Raw genomic sequence first — 17,267 nt, 5'->3', positions numbered from 1 at the left:
CATTGGGGGCGCGCACGCTTCCCCCCTGCCCTTGCTCTCCTCTTTCCCCTCCCTCCCTTCGTCCCCCCCCACCTCCCAATCTCCTCAGCGTGGCGCCGGCGCTGCGTGCGGCGCGGGTTACCCAGAGTGCCTGGCGCGGGGGCAGCTCACTGGAGTTTGGTTCTCGAGGCAGCGGCGGCGGCGGCGGCGGCGGCGGCGGCTGTGATAGTGGTGGTGGCGGCGGCTGTGGAGGAGGCTCCTTCCTGGCGGTGGTGGCTCCTCAGGCGGCGGCAGCGGCTCGGGCAGCTCAGGCGGCGGCGGTGGCTCCGGCTTCCCCCCGTCCCCCCGCGGGGAACATGCGGCTCCGCTCCCGGAGGCCGGCGAGTGAGTGACCCCCCGCCCGGTCCCCGGAACCCCCTCAGCCTGCCTGCCCGCCCGCCCGCCGGCCCGGCCGCCCCCCCCGCCTCGCTCAGGCAATGACAGCGGCTCCGGCCTCCCCGCAGCAGATCAGGGACCGGCTGCTGCAGGCCATCGACCCCCAGAGCAACGTAAGTGTCCCGGGGGGCCGCGCCGCTCTACGCACACCGCGGCGGGGAGGGGGCGGCGAGGGCCGGAGCTCCGGTGGCGGGCGGCGGGACACCGGCCGCATGGGCCCTTTTCCCCCTCTCTCCCGGCCCCCTAGTCCCGGGCACTGCGTCGCTGTGCTTCTCGCGCCCTGCCGGAGCTTTCCCTCTTCGGGCTACACCCGGTCCGCACGGACCCGGTCTTGGCTGCACAGATCCCAGCCCAGGGCCGCCGCCAGTGTGGTGCGATCCGGGGGCGGCGAGGGGGAGCTCGGCGATGTCGTGTACGCGAGACCGCGGCTTCGGTTTTGGGCCGTGAGGCCTGCGCTAGGGCTTTGGACTGAGCGATCTTTCCTAGGAGGGCTTGGGGAAGGGGAGACCGGGCTCGGGCACCTGGCTGTACTTACTCCCTTCCCTACGCCCTCTCTTCTTCCGGGGGACGCAGGAAAACCTGTCTCAGCCACCAAGGGATGAGGAGGAGGCTGGGGAGCAACTGGTGTTTCGGGACACCCTGTTAATGCTTTCTGGAGCCCTTCTGCTGACCCCTGAGGCTGTTGTCTTGAGTCTTCTTAAGGCCTCAATGGGAAGCCTTGCTTGGGGTGCCCAAGCTCCCCTCATCTGGGAAGAAAGCCCTTTGGGGGCACTTCCCTCGGAACTAGAGCTGCGCTTGCAGGGTCTGGCTGCTCCTCTTTATTTTTTTTGTGTGGGGGGTGGGGACACATTGAACATTCTTGGCTGTTTTCAGGAACCAGTAGTGGTAGGTTTAGGAGTGGGAGCTCTATTCCCTTGACTTAACACTTTTTGCTCTTGTTTTCATCATTAATCTGTAGAAATAAAAGTCTTGCCTCCAAAACTAACAGGGTCAGATTTGAAGGAGGGGATTTGCTCAGGATTGCTAATTCTATTTGACTCAAAAGCACTTTAGAGATTGGCCTATTCAGGCCTCTTCGTGGTTAAAAATTAGTGTTAGTCCAGGACCCCCTCGTGTAATATGGACACTATATCACTAGTTCTTCGGGGATTTCCTTTTGTATATACCGACCTAAAGAACATATTCCTGTGGCTTTAATGTGTTGGGCAATAAGAAAATGGGCAGCAGTTGTTGATGGTGAGTTCCTAAGGTTTGAAACAAGATATTGCATTGGCTTAAAAGACCAGGAAGTGATAGTTCATATAGTTAATATTCCATGGGCCAAAGTAAAATTCTGCTTATATTTGGGCAAGTAATGAAGATTGTCTAATCTGAACAGGGGAATTTTTGTTCCTCTTCAGGTAAGCTGGGATAAAGTAACAGTATGTTATGGAGAATTCTGGAGAATTTTCACTGAAATACATTTGCTTGTACAATTTTGACTAAAAATTGAATGGAAGAATTAGACTTTTGTCAGATATAAAGATTCTGGCACATTAGCCTGTGTAAGTAAACATTTATCAAAGTTAATTCTGTCATTACCATTGTCAGCAGAGAACACTGGGCTTCAGAAGCCCAGTATGATTAAGTTTGTGATAGTCGTTCTTGAAGAACATTTTCTGCATATTTTTTATTATTTTAGAGTGGAATCAGCAAAAGAAATACTAGAAAGTCTTTTCCTCCCCTCCTTTTTTATGCAACACTATAAACTTTAATGTAATTCAAAGCAGATTGAATTTAAACTTAATTTAAAAGAAACATGAAATCCTCAAAAAGTTGGTATTTTATTTTCAACTATACTGGAAGATGCCTCTTTCCTTACTGAGAACTGTTAACACTAACTATTAATGCCAATTGAGTAAATAATGTTGGTAGAATCAGAAAGAAATCTGATTGTTCATCTTGCTTTATATAACAAAATGGTTTAGACTAGGTATAGAAGAAATCTCAGATGAATTCCATGGTTAGTTAAAGTACTTCATGGGACACTGAGAGTTAGGGGATATGAAGAAATAGAGGAGATATGGATAGGAAAAAGCATATGAGCTCTTGAGTTCTCAATGATCAAAAGACTGACTATTCAACAAGTAATTGCTCTGTGTGAGGTGCAATGTATTTGGTCTTGGTGTTAAAAAGAAAAAAAATCAGTTCCTGCTCTGTCAGAGCTTACTTTCTAAGGGAGATGTAAAATATGTACACTTAAAAGTAAACAAGTTAATTCAGGGAGGGAAAGAGCACTAATCACAGAGGAAGGTCATGAAACTGTGGAGAAAAGTTAACTGCAAGGAAGTTTAGAATGCATTCCAGTAATAGGGGCAGCCTATGCAAAGATATGGAGATGGAAATGAAATACTGAGTTTTTGGAAAAGCAACTATTAGGGCATTTTGGTTACGATACAAAATTCATGAAGGGAATTAATGTTGGAATAATCCTGAAAAGTGCAGGATAGGGCCAGATTTTGAGGGGTTTTAATGTCAAACTGAATTGTTCTTTATTTTAGAGGAGATAGGAGATTTAATTGAAATTTTTTTAATTGAGGAAGATTTTTGATTTAGGAAGATTATCTTGGCACCTGTGTGGAGAAAGGATTAGAGAGAGGCAGGAGAGTTATTTAGATTTTAGAATAGTCCAGGAGAGAAGTTTGTACTTGGATAAATGCAAGGTATGTATGTGGTGGAGGGAGAATTGACAATATATCTTGTTCAGCCCAGTTAAAACCAAATGAACTTAGGCAAGACCAGTTTCTTTAGATTGGTACACCATTTCTGATGTTATAGATATGTGGTCTTGTTTTCTTTAGCTTTTCCATATTCTAGAGATCCAGTTAAAAGTTGAGTAAATTATCAGACTTTTTTTGATGTACCTATCTACTTTTCCTTGAATCTTTTACAAAATGTAGTTTTATGGTATGATAAGATTAATTCCTAGATTACAGATTAAACTGGAAAAATTACTTTTAATTCTATGAATAATCCAGTTTTTTTTCCAACTGAAAAGAGTTTGGTATTGCACTCCATATAAAGATGAACTGGGTCAGGTTATTTTGTACTTTTTTTACTCCTTCCCTTTTGGGAAAAAATGAAAAAACAAAAAACCTTGATAATTGCATTTCTACATAGTTTGTTCTCTTTGTAATCCTATGTATTTTACTTTATGCATTTAAAAGCATTGGTATGAAAAGACATCCATAGGCTTTGCCTGGCTGCCAAAGGGATGTATGACAGAAAAAAAATTAAGATAAAATGTGAACAAGAGTCATTAACATGGGTATTAGATTGATTGAATTTGGTTGGATTTGCCTTTCCCAGTTAAATGTTAAAAGTTTTGGATAACTGACACAATTAAGATGCTTGTGGGAAAAAAATGGGACATTGTCAGAGGCAAAACTAAAATTAAACCTTTTGAGAAATGTAATAAAGAAATGGTGTCATGTAATTCTTAACTTTATGACTGTGCAATTATAGTTAGTTCCTAAATTTACCTTTTGGTTGAAAATTAATGTCAGACAACTGACCTAATATTCACAAGACTAACTTTGGGAATAACTTTGCTGCTTTTGCTAATAATAACTCTAGGTAGAAGAAGAGTTTTGGTATTGGGAAAAGTATTTCCTTGCTTTGGCCTGTAGCACCAGGCATATTTCATTTAAAAGAATTTTACTTAGCTGAATCTGAGTTTTGAATTTTTTAGACTTTGTTATAAAGGCTGGCAAACATTGGTTTTCAAAAGCACCTGAAATTATATAAATAATTAAAGCTATATTTAATAATAATAATGACAGTAACTCATATTTATATAGCACTTTATTCTACAATTCAAAAATGTTTTCTTATCTGGGAGATAACATTGATCTGTTCTTGGAGAAGGGACTGAGCTGGGACTCACATCCAGGTCTTACATCCCAGGCTAGAGCTAGAGCTCTTTGTACTATACCAGACTGCCACTTTCAATAGTTTTGATAGCTTATATTTATATATTGTATTCAGCAAACATTAAGCATCTACTCTATGCTAATCAATGGGGATATAAAGATGGAGAAGAAGAAGTTTATGATCTGGTGGGGAGGAAGGGGGAGATCACTGTGATAGTTAAAAATTTTACTCTTTTTTGGGCCTAGGCTCTTATTGCTAGTGGTTCTGATCTCATCTGTCCTCACCACCCAATCTCTTATACCTAGAAACCTCTATGTTTCATTTTGCCAATTCCCAATGTTTCCCTGGCTGTATTATCAGAGATGGGAAATCTATTAGATGTGTCTGAGAATCTCCCTCCTTTCCCTTATAATTTATGGCCTTCTCCTGAATCATGGAATGTTGTTTTGCTTGTATCTCTTATTTGACCTTTTGTGGATTGCTCCCTTCCTATTTTCATATGATCTGTGAACTAAGAACAATTTTTACATTTTTAAATAAAGATTACAAAAACAAGCATTATTTTCTAACTCCTGTTCTTGGCAAAGGGAGAGTCACTAAAGTTTTTTTTAAGTGATATGGTCAGACCTGAGGGCTAGGAAGATTATCTTGGCATATGTGTGAAGAATGTATTGGATAAGGGAGACCAGTTAGGAGGCCATATGAGAAGGGTAGTAGTGGAACTAGAGAGAAGAGTGGAGGGAGACTGATGTAAGATTGTATGTATAGTTTGACTTGATAACTAAATAGAGGGATAAGGATTGAAGAATTAAAAGATGATTGTGAACTTTTGAATGTGGATATAGGAGAACAGTGATGTTATCAGCAAAAATAAAGGGACAAGGAGCAGACTTTTTGGAAGAGGCTATGAGGTTAGTTTTAGATATGTCGAGTTTTGAGGAGTTAATGGGACATCTGAGTAGAAATATTCATTCATTCAGCAGTTGGACATGTGAGTTCAGGAAGAGTCAGGCTAATTTTGTAGAGTTGAGGATTTATCCATTTAGAGATAATGGAAACCTTGGGAGTGGATGAGATTGCTATAGGAGAAAGTATAGAACTCAAAAAGGAATATTCATACTTGGCAGCTATGGAGGACAGTGAACTGGAGGAGTGGTCAGAGACAAGCAGAACCAAGAGATAGCTAAGGAAGGGGAGGGTATAGTAGATCTTGGAGGAGGGAATGGGCAGTGTTGTATGCTGCAGAAAGGTCAAAGAGAAAAGGCAATTAAGAACTTTTTGGGGACACTAGAGAAAACAGTTTTAGGACAGTTGCACTCTACTTTTTTAGCTTCGTTTCATACTCTTCTCCTTTTCACACACTACTTTCTATCCAGGTTGTTCCCCAACTTATCATTCCATCTTCTACCTTATTGCCATTTAATGTGCCGTCTTCAGCTTATTCCTCTCAGAAACCTTGTCTTCAAGTTTCATCTCAGGTGCCAGTTTTTGCTGCTTCTTCCGAATTGCTAGTGTTCTCTCCCTGCTCACCTTACCTTGTATTTATTTATCTGTTTTCCCCTTTACTCATTCCACATAACTCTTTGAAGGTAGGGACTATCTTTGTACACCTACATATAGATAAATGTTTGTTGATTTGAAATAAATTAAAAAACTGCCAAGTAGCTGCAAGGGTAGGGTTAGATAGCATGAATTTATAGTGGATCTGGTCAGCATTTCTGTTTTTTGCCTTTATATTTCTAGTGCCTAACATAAGTGTCTTGTCCATAGCAGGGACTTAATACATACTTATTGATTTGTTCTATAGCATTAACAGTATAGGGGACTTGGGAGTAGGAGCAAAATAATGGAATTTATCAAGGCATAACTTTTTTGGAGCCTTCCTTTCAACCCTGTAAGGTAGGTACATTATCCTTATTTTACAGATGAGGATATTGAGGCTTGCGGCTAAATAGGAGGACCAGGACTTAAACCCAGATTTTCTGAATTTTGCTACAGTACTCTTACTACTATACCTTGTTGAGAGAATTTATAAGTAATACCTTAAATATTACCTTTTTTACGCCTCAAATCTTAGTATTACTATCTTTAAAAAAATCTTTCTGAGGTACAATTGTACCAACTTAAATTCATAGGTAGTATAGGTAATGGAATTAACTTTATTATTGCCACAAAATAGAAAACATTATTTTATTCCTTTAGGAAAACATAAATTCAAATTTAATTTTTAGCATTTATTTTGTCCTCTTTTTGTCTCTTAAATTATTTCATGTTCATAAGAATAAATTTGTACAGCACATTAAGATTTGAAAAAGTATCTTACAACAATTCTGCAAAGTAGGTTTTGCAAATATCTCCATTTTATAGATGACAAAACTGAGAGTCAGAGAGAGGAAGAGAGGAAGTGACTTGCCTCTGGTCATACAGTTAATGTGTCTTAATAAGAATTCAAACATATGTCTTAATTCCAATGTAGCACATTCTATTACACTATACTTTAGGCTTATTCAGGACTTGGACTGGGTTGTAAATTTTTGAATATAAAATAAGAAAATGTTTATTGATCATATATCCTACTATTTATGATTCTGTGGCACATCCTGTATCTCACCTTTTAAAATACATATTTATTTTGTTTTTACATTGCTTAAGTTTCTCCCAATCTCTTTCTCCCAGTTCTCTTCTAGAGAGAATATGGCAAAGAATATTTAGGAGGGAAAAATAAGCAAAACCCCCCAGTGCCTTGAAAAATTCCACTGTCTGTTGGGTTGGTTATTCAATTTGGCTTATTGAAACAGTTGATTTTATGAATGATTATGACTAGAAAAATTTACTATCTGGTGGTGGCCAACAGATAAGAGTTTTCAAACTAACTAACAGATTCTTATTAAGGAAGGACTATTACTGTGTGCCAGTCCCTGGGTAAGTGTTGGGTATACAAAGACAATAGTCAAAACAATTCCTGTCCCTGAGGAGTTTAGATAGGGAGGTGAGGCGGGTGAGAGAGATGGAGGTATATAGATATTATTTTATTCAAAATACATAGTATATGGATATAGGCTATATCCAAAATAAACAAGTAGTTTGTGGACAGAGTACACTAGCACCTGGAGGAGTCAGGAATGATCTCATGAGAAGGCTTCATGTTGCTCTGAGTGTTGAAGGACAGATTCAAAAAGGCAGAGGTTAGTAAGGATAGCATAGCCAGTATAGAGGATAGTACAAAAGCATTGATATAGGTGATAGAGAATCATATATGGGAAATGGCAACTAGGCCAATATGGCTGGACAAGAGACTGCATGTTGGAGAGTGATGTCTAAGAACGTTGAAAGGTAGGAAAATGATGAGTTTTAAATTCCAAACAAAAGTATTTTATTGTAAATTATATTGTAAGGGTATAAAGAATCACAGGAGTGGGGGCAGCTGGTAGCTCAGTGGATTGAGAGCCAGGCCTAGAGACGGGAGGTCCTAGGTTCAAATCTGACCTCAGACACTTTCCAGCTGTGTGACCCTGGGCAAGTCACTTGACTCCCCCATTGCCTAGCCCTTACCACTCTTCTGCCTTGGAGCCAACACACAGTATTGACTCCAAGACGGAAGGTGAGGGTTTAAAAAAAAAAAAAAAGAATCACAGGAGTAGTATTGAGTAAGTAGGTGACATAATCAGACCTACACTTTTGAAATAGAATATCTGTTTGGCACCTTTGTGGAGGATTTATTGGAGTGGAAGGAAGTCTTGGTTTGTACTTGGAAGGCACTTACAGCTTAGCGGGGATCTATTATCCCCACACCATATCCTATGCTGGCCTAGTGCTTGAGAGCCATCATAGGAATAGAGTTTTAGTGGAGATCTATGCAAAATAAGTGCCTAACAATGAATGAGCATTGAATTGAATCACAAGACTAAGAAATAACTGGGGAAATATAATTTTAGGACGAGTAAAAGGAGGTAGTACATGGAACATACATGTTTAGATGGACTCAATCCAGGAGATAGAGGCTGAAAACATAAATTTAAGAAGTATCTGATACCATACAGAACTGATTCACAATATGTTAAGGGATTCCAAAAACATTTAGGGTATTTTCCTAGCATTTTGAATACAACATAATCTACATATGATACTGATAAAATACTTGAATTTCTGCAAAACTCCTTTGTGCAGTCAATCTAGATTAAAATAATTGGTGAATTATATAATACAACATAGATATTTTATGTTTTTTTTTTATGTAGCCTACAGGGATTTCTGCCTATTTCAGTTTGACAGTACTGCTCTAGCCTCTCTTACTTTATAGATGAGGAACCTGAGGCCTGGGGAAGTAAAATCACTTTCCTAAGGTTTCACAAACAGTAAATGTCTTATGCTATAAAACTCTTGCTTCTTGGACACAGAACTTGTGTACAAAATTTAAAATGTAGATATCTATAATTTGAGTATACATTTTTTGTTGTTCAGTCATTTTTAGTTGTGTCCATGACACTATTTGGAGTTTTCTTGGCAAAGATACTAGAGTAGTTTGCCTTTTCCTTCTTCAATTCATATTGTAGATGAGGAGTCATAGAGGTAAGTGATTTGCCCAAGGTCCTGCAGTTGGTGTCTGATGTAGGATTTGAACTCAGGTCTTCTTGACTCTTAGGTCTGGCACTCTAACCACTATGCCACCTAACTGCCTCCAAAATATAAATAACAGCACTTAATACAGATAGAAAAGTTAGAAACATTGTCTCCTGAAAAGGACATTGATTCTGTCACTGAGGCAAGATGAGAAACCCAAAAGTGTGGACTCTGAATTAATTCAATAAATGTTAACCACCTACTGTTAAGGTGTATGACAAAGACAAAATAAGGCAGTACCTAACTGCATGAAACTTACGTTCTGCTTGGAATAAACACAGGTAAATACCACTAATAAATGTGGAACCCAGGGAATGTTTTCCAGATGAGATTATACCTGATCTGAGCTAGAAAGAAAGACAAAGGTTATAAGAGGTGGGGGTGAGGAAAGAGAATCTTTCAGACATGAGGAACCTATGTGGGATTACAGATGGGAGTTCAAGCAGTAGTTTATAGGGCAGTCACACTGAAATATAAAGGGAAATAATAAGATATAAGCCAGGAGTATTGTTTCATTTATTTAGAGCTCAAAGGGACTAGTTCAACCTCTTCATTTTGCAGATGAGGAAATAATCTCAGAAGACATTAAATTAAATTGTATCAGGTCAGATAGTTCAAGAGTCATTATTGGAGCCTGAGTCTGCTGACTCCAGATCCCATGTTAAATTGCCTATTTCTGTTGAATGCACCAACTGGCCTTCCATTACTCCAGGACTGAAGTTTGCATCTTTATAGTCATTTTTGACCCTCTCTTGTCCCCTATATGTAATCATCTGAAAAATTTTGTTGATTCTATTTCCACAACATTTCTTGCATTCCTTTTCCATCATCTTAGTTTAGATCCTTGTCACCTCTTGCCTGGTCGATTGTAATAGTTTAAAAAAAACCTCAAACAGTCATCAAAACAATATGGTACTGGCTAAGAGACAGAGAGGAGGATCAATGGAATAGACTTGGGGTAAATGACATCAGCAAGACAGTGTATGATAAACCCAAAGAGCCCAACTTTTGGGACAAAAATCCACTATTTGACAAAAACTGCTGGTAAAATTGGAAAACAATATGGGAGAGATTAGGTTCAGATCAACATTTCACACCCTACACCAAGATAAATTAAGAATGGGTGAACGACTTGAATGTAAAGAGGGAAACTATAAACAAGTTAAGTGAACACAGAATAGTATACTTGTCAGATCTGTGGGAAAGGAAAGACTTTAAACCAAGCAAGAGTTAGAGAAAATTACAAAATGTAAATTAAATGGTTTTGATTATATTAAACTAAAAAGTTTTTGTACAAACAAAAACAATGTAGTCAAAATCAGAAGGGAAACAACAAATTGGGAAAAAATCTTTATAACGAAAAACTGACAGGGGTCTAATTACTCAAATATACAAGGAGTTAAAGCAATTGTATAAAAAATCAAGCCATCCCCCAATTGATAAATGGGCAAGAAACATGAATAGGCAATTTTCAGTTAAAGAAATCAAAAGTATCAATAAGCACATGAGAAAATGTTCCAAATCTCTAATAATTAGAGAAATGCAAATCAAAATAACTCTGAGGTATCACCTCACACCTAGCAGATTGACTAAAATGAAAGAAGGGGAGAGTAATGAATGTTGGAGGGGATGTGGCAAAATTGGGACATTAATGCATTGCTGGTGGAGCTGTGAACTGATCCAGCCATTCTGGCTGGCAATTTGGAATCACGCTCAAAGGGCTATAAAAGAATGCCTGCCCTTTGATCCAGCCATACCATTGCTGGGTTTGTACCCCAAAGAGATCATAGATAAACAGACTTGTATGAAAATATTTATAGCTGCGCTCTTTGTGGTGGCAACAAACTGGAAAAGGAGGGTATGTCCTTCAATTGGGGAATGGCTGAACAAACTGTGGTATATGCGGGTGATGGAATACTATTGTGCTAAAAGGAATAATAAACTGGAGGAGTTCCAGGCGAACTGGAGAGACCTCCAGGAACAGATGCAGAGCAAAAGGAGCAGAGCCAGAAGAACATTGTACACAGAGACTGATATACTATGGTAAAATTGAATGTAATGGACCTCTGTACCAGCAGCAATACAATGACCCAGAACAATTCTCAGGGATCTATGGTAAAGAACGCTGCCCACATTCAGAGGAAGGACTGCAGGAGAGGAAACATATAAGAAAAACAACAGCTTGAACGCATGGGTCGGGGTGGGCATGATTGAGGGTGTGGACTCGAAACTACCACACCAATGCAACTACCAACAATTTGGAAATAGGTCTTGATCAAAGACACATGACAAAACTAGTGGAAATGTGCATCGGCCATGAGTGGGGGGATTGCGGGGGGTGAAGGGGAAAGTAGGAGCACGAATCATGTAACCATGTTAAAAATAAATATTAAGAAATGTTTAAAAAACAAAACAAAACAAAAAACCTCAAACATTTTTATTGAAATTTTTTGTTTATAGTGCTTAAAAGAAAAAAAATCAGTAAAACTGACTAATACATAAAAAAGAAAATATATGCCATATTTCACATCTGTGAACCTCTTGCCTCTGAAAAGAAGTAAGAGAGAGGGAAGAGTCATTCTTCTTTTTTGGGCCTAATTTTGTTCTTTGTAATTTTGCAAATTTTACTTTCATTTGTTTTGTAATGTTTTTACATCATTGGTGGTCTTTGATCATATTGTTTTCTTGGTTCTGTTTCAGTCTGCATCATTTATAAGTCTTTTCATGCTTCTCTTTATTCATCATGTTTTTTGTTTCTTAGAGCACAGAAATATTCTAGTATGTTCATGTACCACAATTTGTTTAGCTATTCCCTGATGGACATCTACTTCATTTCTAATTCTTTGTTACCAACAAAAAAAATGTTATCAATATTTGGTGTAAATCGAGATTGTTTAGTAGTGATATATCTGATTCATAGGGTAGAGAGTAGTCATTTTATTTGCATATTTCCAAATAGTTTTCTAATTGTACTGAGGATTGTACTAATTCAACTCCACCAAAAATTCATTAAAGTTACTATATTCCTACATCCCCTCCAATGTTGACTTGCCATTTTTTGTCATTTTGGCTAATTTTCTGATTGTTAGGTGAGACCTCATGGTTGTTTTAGTTTGCATTTCTTTTGAAAGTAATTATATTTTAATAGGTTGAAAATAAGTCATTATTATTGTGAAAGTCATTACCAAATTAGCTGTTTGTATAAAATAAAACTTGTTAGAACAAAGTAGGAAAAAACAAAATTACTACACAACTAGAAGATAGGGAATGAAATGGAAATAATATCAACTTGACCTACTTAAACAAACTATTGACACTGAAAAATCAAAAGTGAATGGAAGAATAGATATCAACACAGATTATAATCATTTTCTAAAGTAGTTTAACCTATGAAAAATCAATTACCAGGAGGTGAACAAAAAAACCTAGGAACCACATTAACTTTGAACACTTTTTCTACTTGCCAAGTAGAGAAAACATAGCAGACATGAATATCCAGTTTGGAATATTAATGCATAGGTTAATTTTATGGAGCATGCTGGTAGAAGATTAAAATAGCATCACTTCACAAAACAATGAGAAGCAATGAAAGGAAAAGCTATTTTAAAGAAAGTCTGGTAGGAGACTCAACCAAGCAAGGTTGCTATGCAGGTATTTATGGATGAAATTGAAAGGATAACCAAAGAAAAGGAAAATATTTTTAAATGTTTTAATTATTCTTTTATATTGATTTGCATTTCTTATATTATTAGTGATTTTTAGCATTATTTCATATGATTATTAATAGTTTGCAATTCTTTTGAGAACTATTTGCTCATATCCTTTGATAATCTGTTGTTTGAAGATTGACTTTTGGTCTTTTTTATGTGTCTCAAGACTTACTGCAGTTTTAAGCATTTAAAACTTTAGAAATATAAACATTGCAAACTTACAGAAACCATCACTTAAATGTACTCTTTTTTAAAAATACTTAGCTTTGTGATTTTTTTTGGGGGGGGGGGCTCATTTCAGCATCTTTTTTTTTTCCATTCTCCATTTTAAAAATTAATTTATTTGTTGGTTACATTAAAATTCTCAGGCACTTCCCTTATCCCATTCCTCCCTGGACAAAAGAAGGCATCACTCCCCTCCCTCCTCCCCATATGTGTATAAATAAATTTATGTCTTTTATGTTTTTATTTATCAGTTTTTTCTCTAGGGGTAAACATTCACAACTTATTCTTCAAATATTCTGTAGCTTCACATAATGTTCTCTTGGTTCTACTTATTTCAGTCTTCATTCTTTCTTGTAGGTTTTCCCAAGTTTAAAAAAAAAATAATCTGTTCATTGTTTTTTATGATGCAGTAGTATTCTATCACAGACATACCACAATTTGTGCAGCTATTCCCCAATTGATGGATATCCCCTTGATTCCTAGTTCTTTGCCACCTCAGAGAGATCTGGTATAAATATTTTAGAACATAATTCTTTTCCTTTTTCCATGATCTGCTTGTTAAACAGGTCCAGCAGTGGTGTTGCTAAGTCTAGGGTATACACAGTTTTTTTTGTTTTGTTTTTAAAACTTATAATCCATTTTAGAATCAGTATTACATATTGGTTCCAAGGCAGAGGAATGGTAAGACTTGTAAGGCATTGCCAGTTAAGTAACTTGCCTAGAGTCACACAGCTTAGAAAGTGTCTCAGGCCAGATCTGAATCCAGACCTTCCTGATTTTAGGCCTGGCTCTCAATCCATTGAGCTACCTAGTTGTCCCTGGGTATATACACAGTTTAAAAACTCTGGGCATTTGCTCTCCCAAATGTTCATAGGTCCACCAGTAGTGTATTAATGTCTCCATTTTCCTACATCCCCTTCAACATGTCAGTATGTCTTTTTAGCCAATCTGATAGATGTGAGATTTCTCAGAATTATATTTATATTTCTCTAATCATCATCTTGTGAATTTTGAATATTATAATTTTAACAAAATTGGGCACTTTGCCATATACGTTGTGGATAGGAAACCGTTTCTGGATAACCCTAGTGGGTCAATAGAGGAAGTCCTCTTTGTTAACTTTCTCTGTCACTTGTTCTATCTTCATTAAAAAAAAAAAAATCCTTTACCTTATATCTTAGAATTGATACTAACTATCAGTTCCAAGGCAGAAGGAGCCTTCAGGAGTAGGCAGTTGGGGTTAAGTAACTTGCTTAGGGTCACAGAGTTAGGAAGTATCTAGGGTTAGGTTTGAACCTAGGTCTTCCAGATTCCAGGCCTGATTATTCACTGAGCCACCTAGCTACCTCTTGTTCTATTTTCATTATGCTTTTTTGTATGGGTTTATGACAAAACTGTTATGTATGCATCAAAATTTTGTTCTTTGGTTTGGCTAGGAGTACAAATACAATCCTTTCTTGAACTGAATGACAGCTGATAAAGGTTTTTTACAACTGAATTGCTGGATAGCACAAAATGGTGGTGAAGTTAAATTTTAATAGGAAACATATCGCTTAAATTTTTTAAAATAACCTGTCAAATGTTTTTTGTAAGTTTGTAATATTTATTTTTTTCAAGGTAAGCTTAAAATTGCTTTAAGACACTTGGGGCTCCTCATATATCAGTTATCTGTATTTTGGATGCCAACCCCTTATGCAATAACTTTTTAATTAGATTCTCTCTTTTGATGAATTCATCTTTATACAGATACTAAATGAACGTTCCTAAAATACAGGTCTGATTATGTCACTAGTGTGCTCAAAACTTTTAGTTTAATTCTAGGACCTAGAGTCAGGAAGACTCATCTTCTTGAGTTCAGATCTAGCCTCAGACAGTTAGTAGCTGTGTGACTTGTGGCAAGCCACTTAACCCTCTTTGCCTCAGTTTCCTCATCTATAAAATGAGCTGGAGAAGGAAATGGCTAACTACTCCAGTATCTTTACCAAGAAAACTCCCTAATGGGATCATGAAGAATCAGAAGTGACTGAAGAACAAAAATTAAACCTTCAGCTTGGTATTTAAAGCCCTTCATGGCCTGGCTTTAACATTTTACAAAAATCAGATCTTAAGTTTTTTTCCCCAGTAACAAATTAAAAAAAATTTTAATTTGTCCCTTTCACACTTTCCCCTCAGGAAGTAAATTTTAAAAAATATCCCTCAATACATTTCTACATAGTCTAGCAAAACAAACTTGCCACAATTTATTTAACCATTCCCCAACAAGTGAACATGCCCTTAGTTTCCAGTTCTTGTCTACCCTGAAAAGAATTACGAACATATTTTTATAACATACATCCATTTCCTCTTTCTTTGGGACATTATAGCCTATCTTTCTAATCTAATTTTCATAGTTGGCCTCATATACTCTACTTGTTCCTTGCATAGGACATTCTGCCTCTTGCCTCTGTCCCGATACATAGGCTAACCTCCCTTGCCAGGAATTCTTTTTGTCCTTAACTTTCACTTCTTGGAGCCTCTAGTTCATGTTAGGTTTAATTCAAGTGCCATCTCCTACCAGAAGGCCTTGTCTTTATTCCTCTAGTTATTTGCTGTCCATCCTTCCATTTATGTGTATATTTTTTATTTTCTTTGCCAAGATCATTTTCCCATTAGAATATGAGCTGTTCAAGTACTGGGACTATTTTGTTTCTGTCTTTATATCCATAGCATGATGAATTGGATTGACCCAAGGTCATCTGACTCCAGATCTAGATTACTTTCTACTGCATCATATGGGTTGGAATCAAATTGTGGAGGATTTAAAGTGCCTGGTTGAGGAGTTTTATTTTATCCTAGATGTAATAGAGAACACTGAAGATTATTGAGCCAGAAAGTGAAACATGGTCAAACCTATGCTTTAAAAAAATTCTTGTGGCAGGCATATGGAAGTTGATTGAAAAGCTAATTAATTGAAAGAATAAATGAATGAAAAAACATTTAGCAAACACTCTCTTCAATGGATTGTGCTAAGAACTGAAGATAGAGGTAGAAAAATGAGACAGTTTCTACTCTCAAAGAGCTCAGAGTCTATTGGATGAAGAAAGTTACAGCCACAAGTCATTTGGAAGGACTCATCCTTAAGGTGCGTTGACAAAGCCAATGATAATGCCCCATTTTAGATGTCATTCCACTGATATAAATCATATCAGTTTCTGGTATTGAACTATTTGATAAAGTATCAAGAACTTTATTTTTAATTTAATTTAATTTTTAAATATAATTTTTATTTAATTTTAAAAAATATTTCCTCATGGTCACATGATTTGTGTTCTTTCTCCCCTTTCCCTCCTAGAGCTGACAAGCATTTCCACTGGGTTATACGTGTATTATCACTCAGAACATATTTCCATATTATTCATTTTTGTAATGGAGTCATCTTTTAAAAATCCAAACCCTAAATCATATACCCATATAAACAAGTGATAAATCATATAGGTTTTTTTTTCTGTATTTCTTCTTCAACAATTCTTTCTCTATATGTGGATAGCATTCTTTCTTATAAGTCCCTCAGGATTGCCCTGGATTATTGCATTGCTATTAGTAGCAAAGTCTATTATATTTGATCATCCCACAATGTTTTGGTTACTGTGTATAATGTTCTCCTGATTCTTCTCATTTCAGTCTATATCAGTTCATGTAGGTCTTCCCAGTTCTTATAGAAATTAAGCAACTTGTCATTCCTTATAGCACCATAATATTCCATTACTGTCCTATACCACAACTGTTCAGTCATTCACCTGGCAAAAACTATACATTAACCATCCACAGAAGCAGTTGACAGGTTCCATCTTGATGAAGATTGCTTTTCTAGGTTGATGATTTCAAGGTTTATGCTCAGAACAGGACAAGAGATAAGGGAATAGGGAGGGCACTGTCCCTAATGGGGCTCTTGGGTTTCCTTGGAGAACAATGGCCAGACTTGACTGGTGGACTGGAGGGCACTGCTTTTTTTTTTTTTTTTAAATAAACCCTTACCTTCTGACTTAGAATCATACTGAGTGTTGGTTCTAAGGCAGAAGAGTGATAAGGGCTAGGCAGTGGGGGTTAAATGACTTGTCTGGGGTCACACAGCTAGGAAGTGTCTGAGGCTGGATTTGAACCCAGGACCTCCCATCCCTGGGCCTGACTCTCAATCCACTGAGACACCCAGCTGCCCCCATTTTTTTCTATTTGAGAAGGTTTGAGGAGAGCTAGTGATTGAAGTGGTAGTGGTGGTTTGACTTGACTGGCACAAGCTGTCTTCTATCATTCTCCCAGGGTAGCTGTTTGCATTTAGGAAAAGAAATAAAAGAATGGGGATTTGCCAAATTTAGTACTAGTTTAATTTTCTTCTCTTGTTGGCCAGGG

At 37.7% G+C, this 17,267-nt stretch overlaps 1 protein-coding gene across 1 annotated transcript in view; it reads left to right on the top strand.

Moving 5' to 3' along the window:
• The first annotated feature begins 274 nt into the window (after window positions 1-274).
• Window positions 275-17,267, top strand: part of MED26 (mediator complex subunit 26) — a 112,361-nt gene continuing 95,368 nt past the window's right edge. Inside the window, exon 1 of the mRNA XM_044671604.1 lies at window positions 275-527. Coding sequence (XP_044527539.1) covers window positions 456-527 — 72 coding nt within the window. The 5' untranslated portion in view covers window positions 275-455. The remainder of the gene's footprint in view (window positions 528-17,267) is intronic.

This window comes from Gracilinanus agilis, chromosome 1, assembly GCF_016433145.1.
Source record: "Gracilinanus agilis isolate LMUSP501 chromosome 1, AgileGrace, whole genome shotgun sequence".
Taxonomy (NCBI): Eukaryota; Metazoa; Chordata; class Mammalia; order Didelphimorphia; family Didelphidae; genus Gracilinanus; species Gracilinanus agilis.
The sequence above is the reverse complement of the archived record's forward strand: the minus strand, read 5'-3'. Positions and strand labels throughout refer to the sequence as shown.